Source organism: Dreissena polymorpha, chromosome 13 (assembly GCF_020536995.1).
Source record: "Dreissena polymorpha isolate Duluth1 chromosome 13, UMN_Dpol_1.0, whole genome shotgun sequence".
Taxonomy (NCBI): Eukaryota; Metazoa; Mollusca; class Bivalvia; order Myida; family Dreissenidae; genus Dreissena; species Dreissena polymorpha.
In genome coordinates, this window is record NC_068367.1 from 26,394,710 (window position 1) to 26,407,195 (window position 12,486).

Below are 12,486 nucleotides of genomic sequence, written 5' to 3' on the forward strand. Positions count from 1 at the left end.
TTGTCTGTACAGTTTAACATGGTTTCATATCTAAAATTCAAATTTATTTATGTAATTTACTGAGTTTTATATTTCTCTAAAGCAATTTCGTGTATAATTGTGCTTTTAAAGATATTAAATGACAAACAATACTTGAAAAAGGAAAATTAAACATAAGAAATCATTACGACAGCAAGATTAAATTTCGCGCGCTTCAATCTGCTTACGGAATTTAACGAGAAGTTACGGAAATCACCGGGTTCCATTAATTGAACAGGTGCTTGTGTTTGCAAACACATTGTGAAAATTGTTGTCAATGAACAATTAATAAAATGGATACAATGTGCCGTTTGATAAAATAACGCATATAACGCACTTCAAATGGTAGGTTTATTAACCCTTGTTCAGTTTAAGTATTTTAAACGCGTATTTACTTAAAGTCTGAGTTTAATCTTGGTTACTTAGGACGCCAATTGGTGGGTGGGGTAACGAATACGAATTTGTTTTTTTGTTCAAATTTTCCTAGCAAGTACATACCGATGCTTAAAATGAGTTTCATTTCAATTAAGAGATGTTTGCTGCTTGCTCTTTCATTTATTGTGTTGTCGCGTACCAGGAATTAGTTGAAACAGTTAATAAATTACCTTTTAAAAATGCAACAATCTGAAGTCATTTTCTAATTGCATGCTTTATTATACCAAAGCAAATGATAACCTTAGAGGAAGATTTAGCCTGGTTTTAACCCATAATAACTAGCATTCATTCAATTTAACTGTCTGTCTAAAGCTGGGTTCCCACTGCCGATCCGTTCAACTCGATCAATCCTGACCAAACGGTCGGGTACTGGTCTGGTTCGGTTGGCATGAGTGGTCGGGGGCGGTCAGGTAGGTCGGCATTGGTCGGGCTTCCTACCAGATATTTTTTGACATGTTAAAAAATATCGAGAAGCGGTCGAGTAGGAAATAGATCGAGAAGCGCTCCTGAAGTGGTCGTGTATTAGTCGAGTAGAAGATCGAATTGATCATGAAGCAATCGTGTGGCAATCGGATTGACATCTTTTACACGATCTCTACCCGATCCGCTAGACCTCTACCCGAGTTATTTTAGATCGCAACACGATCCACTCGACCTCTATTCGATTTGATGTACAGATTTACTAGACTGCTACCCGACGGCTACTCGACCGTACACGATCACTTCCCGATTGCTATTCGACCGTACACGAGCTCTGTACCCGATCAGCTCGACCTCTACCCGAGTTCTTTTAGATCGCTTTATACGACTGTAGTATGACCATCACGATCTGATCGTGTGAAGATCTGGTGGCGATCGAGCTGAGGTCCACTTGGACGAGCTGAGATCGTATAGGGCTCGCGTATTGGTTGAGATGATCAAGCGGAAATCGGAAAGATGGTTGAGTGGACGTTGTGAATGAGTCATGTAGGGGGTCGTGTGTTATCAACAAGAGGTCGAGAAGAAGTTGTGTATACCCTTTTTAGTCGAGTTTGGTTGGGTTTGGTAGGGAAATTTCGGTGCTCGGGATGATCGAGTTGATCGGATCGGCAGTGGGAACCCACCTTAATTAATGTATGAAACCAGTGCTTCTTTGTACATATGAACACTGTTTAAATTGTCAGGCCATACTTGGTTATTAAAAGGTAAATAATAAAGCTAATTCTAAATTTCACAGGCCTAAATTGTGCATATTAAAAAAAAAAAAATTCAAAAAATTGCTGTGTTTCAGACTCCACTCTTTAGCCAAAATAATTATTTTGTGTAAGTACGTTTTTTGGGACATGCCGGTTTTCATCCATAATTAATGTTTCTACATTTTCTGAGGGTCTATTTTACAATGCTATTTCACCAGAAGTCTTCCCTGTTGCGCTAATCTGATGACACTTTTCATGTCTTTTTACAACCTGGCAGACAAGCGCCTTAAGGCAATGGACCATTACATTTGCAATATTGTGTAAATAACCATGTAAATGACGCTATACACAATTACAAATACTCAAGTTCTTGTATTTTTAGTCTCTAAATTTTCAGAAACCTGCAATATTTTTTATCTAAAAAATATGATTTTTAGTGTGTGAAGAACCTACAGTTATTACAGTTACTCTTTGTAATAATTCAAATTATAAGTACAAATCATATAAATTATACTTATATACTGTAATAGATGTAATTGAAATTAAATTGAGATATAATTCTCAGAAGACACTTCTTTTAATAAAAAAAATATGAATGTACTTTTGTTCAAATTGAGATTTTATTTACCATTTTGCTTTGGGAACATGTTCGTTTAAACGTTAATTTACTCATCAATTCCCCAGGAATAGACTTGGCAAGGAATTTTTTTGTTGGGCAAGTTTTTGCCCCCACTCCTGCAGGCTAGTGTTTGCAATATAAGCCGGGAATCTCTTTTCAAAATTAAAATGAAGTCACTAGTGCAAGGCTTTCAGATTTATGCTAGTGACAAGTGTTGAGAAATGGCTGTTGTAAGGCTATTGTAAGAGCCTTGTCCCTGTAAAAAGGCAAAGAAAAGGTAACCATGTGACCGAGCAGTTTTTTTTTCCAACTTTTTGGGAAAAGGGACAGGTCGCTTTGTATTGGGAAAATTAGTCGTGTTTTGACTTAAATTGGGAAATTAGTGTTGTTGTTGTTTTGCTGAAAAATGCTTCAAAATCGAGAATAAATGTGTTTTCAGTATTATATTTTACTTAGGTTTAGCTTCTATAGCTGGATGATGAACAAAATGTTGAGATTTAAAAAATAATATATTTTTTGGAAACATTCAAATGGGAATTTGTTGGTCCCATTTCGGAAAAATAAGCACTTTTCCATTGGGAATGGAACCGAATACTATACCCAATTTTTAACAAAAATACACTGCTGAGAAATTTTGGTTAAAGATATTTTGGCTATGCAACCATAACTTTAATAGGCAAAGAAAAGTTACTACATTTGTCTCAAAAAACCTTGGGAAAAAAAGTGACCCGCATATTTTGGCTATGCAACCATAACTCAACCATTAAATTTCAGGCATTCTTATAATATTGTAATAAATTGTCAGTCTTGGCTTCAACTACCGTACTTGAATGTATTGTATCATCAGTGTTTTTTATCATTCCAATTTGGGTTTGGTAGGGGGACCCATTCCCAATGGAAAAAAGGATATATTTTTCCCAAATGGGACCAAAACTTCCCATTTGATGGTTTCCACATTTTTTTTTTCATAGGTTCACACATGTCAATTATCTCCAAATCTAGCTTTATAAATTAAATTTTAGATAGTATAATATTGAAATCACTTTACAGAGCTCCAGATAAGGGTCGTATTTTCGTAATTACGAATTATTTTCAAGTCCGTTACGTATTTATTTTAAAATCTTGTCGTACCATTAAGAATTACAAAATCAAGTTACGAATATTATTTTTACATCGGTTCGTATCGATTTTTTATTGAGTTCTGTTCGCGTATTAAAGATCTTTGCGGTGCTTATATAGAATGGTTATCGGGTTTGTTTAACAAAGCGCATTTTTTCAATAAAAGCGGCGTATACAGTCTATCTGTCAAAAACAATTGCGGCGCCCAGAGAGCGTCCTAAAAAGCTGCAAAGCGCCCAAAAACACGCTTTTAACATATTGTACGCAAAATGAGCCGAAGTTAAATGTTTAGAAAGACATTATAGAAAAAATATTATACGATGTTGTATGTTCAGTTTCCGACACAGTCGGAAAAGCTAAACAAAAATGCGACACGACGGGTCCAAACTTAATCACAAAATAACATTGAACGAGTGGAAGAGACAAGTCCCGTGGCTAATCGTTGAAAAGATTGAAGGGGAGACCCGTTTAAATTGTGAAATATGTAAAAATTCATCTAAGGCATGCATTCTAAGCACAGTTTGGGCATATGAAGGTACACATATTTAACAAAATAAAATTGTATAATACTGAAAAGACACTGTTGAACTCGTATAAATAAAGTTGCTAGTATGTTTATTTTATTTTTTTTTGCATGAAAATAGCCATTATTATTTATTTTTAGGTCATTTATAAAAAATAAGTATTATTTTCCAAAACTTAGTTGTAACGTTAAGAATGAAATTTCAGAGTTAAGAATTCTTTTTGAAAATCTGGTAGTAATTTAAGAATTTCACAAAACCTTATCTGGAGCTCTGACTTTAATTATCAATTTGATAGAATAGGTAAGCATAAAATCAACGCAATTTATTTCCTGATTTGAGTCAAAAAGACGCGATTTTTCCCAATCCAAAGGCACCCGAAATGGTGAAAAAAAACACTGATCATGCTGGTAAGATAGTCCAAAGTTTGTTATCTTGGTCAAAGAATATCAACATTCATCTTATGCTGATAATTTTACTTAATCCAAATTCGAAAAGCTTTGGGTTTAAGATAATTTTTAATTGTCCATTCTGTTAGCGACAAAAATATTTCTAGACCGACCAGCATGCAGACGGAGCTAATGTCAATACGGAAAGATTACAACAAGTGGGGCAAAAGTTTCAATTTCTTAAATGTCTTGCTTTGGTAATTATGTTTAATACGATTTAATACCACATGCAGTTTTTGTATGCACTTTATCTTAATTTATCTTCATTTTAAGATTGTCATAAAATATTTTTTGTTAGCTCTTCTGTCTCTTATAATTCAGGACTTAATTTATTTATTAAAATTGGTTCAAATTTGCTGGCTACTAATTGTATAAGTTTTCCTCATAACATTTTGACAGTATTTTGCAGCATAAATCTTCAACATTTTATGATGAAAATTATTTAATAATAACTTTAAGGTTTTATTAAAAAATATTTATTTTTGTTGGTTTATACAGTACAGGCACCGTGTACTTAAACAAACGCCACTCGCCGCGGTGTTCATCTCACTGTGTTCGCCTACCAATATAAACCCTGCGATGGGTGTTCAGATAAAATGTCGCGGGGCCCGTTTGCAATAATAAAAGGGAACACCGGGAATCACCACGGACCTATAATACATGTATCTACCGCGGTGTTCATCGTGTTCGCTAAAAATAATTAATTGAACATAAACGTACTGTATTGATCCCTTTCATTTAAGTGATAATGAATAATTTTTTTCACACCCATGCCCATGACAGTGTTTACTGTCTTTTTAAGCGCGGCGTATAGAAGAAAACCATGTTTGCACCTAGCTGTAACATACCGCACCTGGAGGAGTGTTAATTGCGTGTTTGATTATGCAATTAACAGTTTGATGCAATGGAGAACTCATCACAACTGTTTGTAGTAATCGTATTATCCCAAGTCTCTGGATTACCCGATACATACGTGTCAACTGTCTCAATCGCATACATGCAACTTCTCCCATCTTTATCCATTACTCGATAATCCCATAAATGCCCGATTTCCATTTTTAAACGCAAATAATTGAACATGAACGTATTGATCCCTTTCATTAAATTATAAGTGTTATTATTGACGACAAAAGTAAAGTATCAAATGAATTTCGGCATATGTTTCTATTTAAAGATTTGATGAAATAAGCCTCCAATCGGGACAAGGGTATTCCTACGTGCGTACATGTAAATCACCTAATATGGTGTGCGCGCATCGTGTACAATTCATGTTCTGTTACAAATTGTAGCCACAAATAAATACATGTATATGCCCATGATATTTTCATGTCCAGTTTTGTCTTGACAAAAAGCGCGGGAAAATAGGCGGGGGTGTATTAATTTATACACAAAAAACTGCGAAGAGCAGACAACATTGTAAAAGCTTCGTAGTGAATTTCCATTCAAGTATTGGGGTACACATGTATCTCGAAAATGATTTGGAATTGGCATTTCCTCTGAATAAATAAAAGGCAAAAATGCTGTGTCATTATCATCTTTTAGTTCGTTCAATATTGCAACAATTATTGTACTGTACAGTGTATGTGCAAAATTAGTCTGTGAAAGAGGTATCTTTTCAGATAATTATTTTTTCTTCCAACGTGCTCATTCTTATTGTTAATTGTTACAAAATGAAACTTCCATCAATGCAACCCATATTCCTATAAAAATTTACCATAAAAAATACATGCAACAGTTTAATGCTAAATATCCTTGATTTCAATTTTTTCTTTAATATTTCTATTTATTGTGCCTTTTCTATCCTCAAATTTTGCAGTTTCATAAAATGCAGGAAGAAAGCTAATATATTTCTTAAATTTCAATGTTGTAAGATAAATTTTAAACATTTTTCTTTTGAAGAATTCATAAAGTAAACTAAATTGTTGTAGTGGATAAGGTGTCTAATAAACAATCAGGAGCTAACAGGTAAGATTCACACTGTGGGAGTGTTCTTGAAATCTACTAAAAACACCAAGTCAGGGCCCTCACTTGGCCGTATACTTAAAATAGTATACTTTTTCTCCTATTTCAGCTGAAAATTCCCCCCTCAAATTTTTTTTATTTTTTTTTATTTTTTACTTTTATACCTATGTTGCCAACTGGTATCGTGCTATTAACCTTTGATTAAATGTATACTTATGTAAATTACATTAAAATATAGCAATTTTAAGTGTTGAATGGTTGGTGAAAAGATCTTCTAAAATTCCCCTTTTCGCCCAAAACAACGTGGAATTCCCCCCTCTAAGGGCCCTGGCCCCAATCCCCCAAAGTGTAGCAAGGGCCCTGCAAGTACTGTTTTTACCTATGTAACAGGCTCAACATTGTTTATATAAACCTTAGGCTTTTGATGAAATCAAGCTAAAATAAATAGGTTCAGTGAGCCAGAAGGGAGAATGGCTTGTACAGGTAATGGTGAAGATTTTTCTCTTGTTGCAGATTTAACCCAAAGAAACCAAAGAGCCCACAAGGGAACAAAATAAAATGGCCGCCCCAGGAACTGAACCTGACAAAACTGAGGAGCAGCTTCAAGCTATTAGCATCGCTCGAAATGCTGTCAACTACATTGAGAAGTTTGAGCGATACGATTGCCAAGAAAACCTAGCGTTCATGCAGACGCATTGGATGCTCTCGACGGAGGATTTTCGCTACCCAACGGACCCGCCCATGGGGCTTATCAGTAATATTAACCCACAGAACTCCAACACTTGTGTTATACTCATACCCGAGGAGGATCACACTCCTCCGTTGGACTATCGAGAACTGCACCAAATAGTTCGCGAATTGACGATGGGCTTGTACGTGCTGAACCAGACGCCCACACTCTCTTTGGAGGCGAATTTTGATCAGAGTACGACCTGTCAGTTGCCGCCGGCGTATCAGGACACTAGGATAGGTCAGATAATGATCAGCGTGGATTACATGATGAAGTGCCTATGGCACGGGTGCTATTTCCCGAAAGACAAACGGACAAAATTTTCCGAAAAGTGGAGATCGAGTTTGGACGTGAATGCAAATGGGAAACCGGAGACAAAAAAGACGCTGATAACGGAATTTTTAAATTGTGGTATGTTACGTGCATGCATTTCAATCACAACTTTTTCTGATCTTAACGTAATTTTCCGCATTCAGGCTGCTTAAGTGGGAAATTAAATGTTTCCCAAAAAAGGTTCCAAGGACTAATTAAAAATTGCAGTTCTTTGAGTTTTGTTCCTTTGACCTTTTAAATTGGTCTCTCAAATTTATTTTGTATTTTCAATAAAAACATGATCAATTTTCATGTGAACCAGACAAAATTTGCAACAGCTGATTGTTATTGCAATTTAGCTTGAAATAACATCTTGATGCAACTGATATTGCTATTGATTTGGAAACTTTAAAAGGACATGCTAATTTTTAATCATACTTCACATGTTTTATTGCAAGATAAAACATATAGTTTCTAATATTCTAAACACAAGATGACATTTGAAAGCAAAACATTATTGTAATATACAGAAACAAAATATGACTTAACGCATTCATTCCTAGTGGACCCTCCCATCATTCTTAATTGGATCAATTTATTTCCAAAATTAGGGATGTCTAGTATATTTATTTCTATATTTAGAATATTTCTTACAGAAATTTCTTTAAGCAAACAGCGCAGACCCTGATGAGACGCCGCATCATGCGGCGTCTCATCTGGATTAACGCTGTTTGTCAAGGCCTTTTTCTAGACGCTAGGCATAAATGGGCTAAGCATTATGCCTCAGGAAATGTATATTTTGATATTTTTTAAGTTATAATTTTTTCATTTTACTTAGGACTGGCTTTAAATGTGTGGTCCTTGATTTCAGTTGAAGCAGAATCCTGCCTTTTGATGCAATCATTTTGCGTTTGACTCCTTCAACGTAGCTCCCTTGCATCATTTTGATGCAAATTTGATTAATTTTTTTTCTCAAATATAGTTTATACAGAGATTTTTTCCTTTTTTCTAAACTACCCTTAAAAGGTACTTTCCCAATTGAGGATTAACAACAAAATTCCCGATTGCCGTCTGAAAAATGCCCAAAAGCAAGACAAATTTCGTCATTTTTTTTCCCAAAAGTGCATTTTCTGCAAGTGAACAAATAAAATGAGCACTGAAACTTAACATTAAGCCAAAATGTGTGTAAATGAATATTTTACTTGGTTTATGCAATTTATACCATTCAATTAAAAAAAACCATAACTTCCAACTATGAGGATTTCATGATTGCGAGTTTTCATAATTTCAGGGTTTTTGCGCTAAATTTTCCCAATTGGTTTGGTACTGGTCCTTTTCCAATTGGGCAACAAAAAAATCGCTGTTATATCATACAATTTGTGTTGTTTGCATAGTGTTACAATCAAGTTCACACAAATTAACATATTTAGAGTATTTTATAAATAATATGCAGAAAGACGATTTCATGCATGGGGGTTATTTGATGCTTGATGTTCAAAATCTGTTGAAATCCTTGATTTATTTGTTTTCAGGGCTGCAAGACATTACTAAGGACCCTGACTATGCAACTGCGTATGACAAACTCCCAGTCGAGTCGTCCGGCGACACGGAAATGGCGGAAGAGCGTCGATTCTTCATGTCGCACGCGGACGACTTAACAGTGCAGATGACATTGTTTCAAAAGCATGTGACTCATTACAAAGATATGTTCGTCATGGATTCTGATTGGGTGGTCTCAAGTGTTGTAAAAGTTCTTGATGACAGACTCGACGCTTTGTCGTATGAACGTCTAAACTCTCGTCTGCAACTTCATGAGCAGCTGATCATGGAAAACCTCGATAAAAAGGCGGAGATTCGACGTCAGTTGTACCTGCTGAAGGTCATTGGGTACATGACCCCATTTTTGATAGGGATGAAAAAAAGGATGAAGATACCAGATATTAACCGTCTTCTCCCCAATCTAACAGGTACACATAGTTGAAAATATTTGTCTATATAAGCCTAGTTCTGGGAAGACTTGGCTTAATGCATGTGCATAAAATGTCATCCCAGATAGGCCTGAGCACTCCGCAAAGGCTAATCTAAAGAATCACACTTTCTCCTTAGTCAGGTTTTTTTTTGGCCCAATTTTATAGCCAAAATTCGACTATGTTCCCAATCTCAAAAAGTATACTTTTTTCCCAAAATGTGACAAAAAATTCTCAATTTCCATAAAAAAAAAAATTTTTTTTTTTTTTTAGAAAGAATTCTTATGCGTATTTTATCTAAATTTTAATTCAATTACATCTTATAAAGTATTATATGATTTTGTTCTTTTAATTTGAATGATTATAAAGAGTTATATTAAATTTAGTATTTCCCTAATCAGTAGACTTTTGGTGTGGAAAAAAAGGCTAATGAATTTATTTTTCCAATTTCATGAAAATGCCGATAAAATTCCCAATTCCAAAGCCATGGGCTATCTTCCCAAAAAGTGGAAAAAAAACCTGCTAGTAGACTTGATTTTTGTTCAGTAGAGGCTTTCTTTAAACAAAAATTCCCATAAAAGCGGACAGGCACAGGCTAATCTTGGATGACACTTTACGCATATGCGTTAAGCCCCGGTTTCCCAGGACAGGGCTCATTCAAATTCTTGTCCATTATTATCAGGCTTTCTTGATAGTTAAATTCTTGATTTTGCCGTTTTCTTAAATATTTACATATTCTTGCTTATCATTCCTGGTTTTGTAGGTTATTGAAATCTTAACAAATGCACCGTTTTTATCAAAATTCTCATTTTTAATTAGTATATATTCATATATATTAGTATCTGTACCTTTCATAGTCTTTTGAAGTATCAATTTATAGCTTGTATAATGTAATTTTGGCATAGTCTTTGCTTATATCAGTTCATTGATGATTGATTGCTTTTTATGCCAGTTTGCCATTCATTAAAATTTAAAGGATATTTTTTCAGCGTTAATTGAAGGAAAAGGTTGTTATTAATCCTATGACCTTATATATTCTATATCACTTTTTTAATCGAGTCTGTGAAATATAATGTGGAAACAAGAGATGAGAAATATGCATTAAAAAGTAAATAAAAAATATTCCATCTGATACAGTACACTCCACGCGTTTTCCCCAATTTCCCTCCATACTCCGCGGGTTTCGACCTGGAGGGAGATTAAGAAAATCCCGCTATACGCGGCGTTTGCATGATTTTGGATGCGGCGGTTAACGATCGGCAAAACTGATAAGCCGACGCGGCGGCCCTCGGCGTTGGCAACGCGGGGGAAACTCCGCGTTTTACGAGATAACGATCAATTTAATTTTGTTTGACTTCCTGATTTTCAAATAAAATTACATTTATTAAAAGTACATACATGTACATGTAGTATAATGTTTACAATTAAACAAAAACAACCAAGATAGATCGATCCCGACGTGGTTGTAGAAGTAGTTGTTGTTGTATAGAAAACTCGTTGATTTACGACACACAAAACGTCGTCTTTTAACTAATACTTACCAATTAATATAAACACAGTTTGCAACATTGTTTTTATTTTGATAATTTAATCCAAAGTGTTCATGTTAGCAGGTGATTTTCTATACTGAACATGTATACAAATGACCAAGGACCCTAAAAATCTCGCAAATCTGTGTGAATTGACAGTTTGACGTAATCAAAGAAAAGCCGCTTCCTGTCTAAAGGCATAACTTACTCAAGTAAACACGTTCAACGAATGCATAAGGAATGGTTTTAATTGTCGGAACAAAGTCAATTCTCTGCTCGCTAATGCATTGATTTTCTCTTTGTTTGTAGGTTATTCCATTGATTGCTAAAAGGTGGTACATTTGTAACTATTGAGTTGATAATTGCATTTAATATTCACAGTTGTATTCTTGTTGCGTCGACATTCTAAACAATGTTTACCAGTAATTATGGACCAAATCGGCAGAGTGACATTCACACATGTTAATCCCTTTTGTCAAAACACCGCAGACAGCAGTAGACAAGCTTTGCGTGTTTTCATAACGTCAAACACTTAAAATCCAGTTCCGCCCAGATGTCTTCTGTAATCAGTTTACAGTACAATTAGTGTTTAAATAATTACTCTACTAAAATACCGTATCGATAAAGATTCGGCGTGTTCGATTTGAAATTATTTTAGAGGAAATATCAACTTATTCGAGATATAATTTCGTAAATAAATACCAAAGAAACTTTTAACCGAAATCAACAATGTTCTCTGCGCTAAAAAGTTTGTATAAAAAAAATCAATAAACGCACGCTTTGCAGGAGTATACGTTGTACCTTGACCTTGTACATTGCAGCATAATTTTCGCGCGCTTTTGTCGGGAAATATACATGAGGACTGTATATTGGAAGCATTTGTAAACGTCGTGTTAACAATTAAAAATCGTAGTGTGTTTCGGATTACTAATTATTATTCTCATTTGGAAATTTTACGGAACATTTATTCTTGTGTCATATGTGTTGATTTAAATATTAATTTGTCAAATGTATTATATTAGACTAATTCATATTGTAGACGTACCTGTGAATTAAAAAACATAATTTTTATATGTATTAATTTTCTCTACAAATATCTTTTTTATACATGTACTACAGTATTTAAACAATTTATTATAACAATGTTTTTATTTTTTGGCATGCCCAGTAGCACACTGCTAACGCGGCGTTGCGCGGCGATCACTGATAAGAACGGAAAGTGTCTGCATTTACCGACTAGCCTAAAGTAATACACGCCGCGGGAATTAGCGAACGCGGCGTAACGCCGAGCGTTTTATCGAGTTCACCTCGCTCTTCCAACGCCGCGTGAACACTCGCTAGCAAAAAAAACCCGCGGAGGGAGCGCGTTTTTTGGGGAAAACGCGTGGAGTGTACTGTATTATTCCATAAAATGCAAATACTTTTTTGAACAAAAGTATCTCTGTTTCAAGATTTTTAATATTAAAAAAAAAATTGAAAAATTTATTTAAAAAGTGATTTTAATACAGTTCATTGCAACTGCTTTGTTTCACAGACTTTCCTTATAAATTCTGTTATTTGCAAACCATTCATATCCACCGAGTTAATTAATAATGTAAAATTAACTAATTACCGAGTGTGTTAAACTATTGTTATTATTAATTTTTCATT

At 34.7% G+C, this 12,486-nt stretch overlaps 1 protein-coding gene across 4 annotated transcripts in view; it reads left to right on the forward strand.

Annotated features, from left to right (window-relative positions):
• Nucleotides 1-234: 234 nt before the first annotated feature.
• The window catches only part of LOC127854939 (ankyrin and armadillo repeat-containing protein-like), a 92,308-nt gene continuing 80,056 nt past the window's right edge, over nucleotides 235-12,486 (forward strand). For all 4 annotated transcript variants that reach the window (XM_052390110.1, XM_052390113.1, XM_052390111.1 and 1 more), the window contains exons 1-3: nucleotides 235-363; nucleotides 6,812-7,439; nucleotides 8,873-9,307. In XM_052390110.1, coding sequence (XP_052246070.1) covers nucleotides 6,857-7,439; nucleotides 8,873-9,307 — 1,018 coding nt within the window. In that variant the 5' untranslated portion in view covers nucleotides 235-363; nucleotides 6,812-6,856. The remainder of the gene's footprint in view (nucleotides 364-6,811; nucleotides 7,440-8,872; nucleotides 9,308-12,486) is intronic.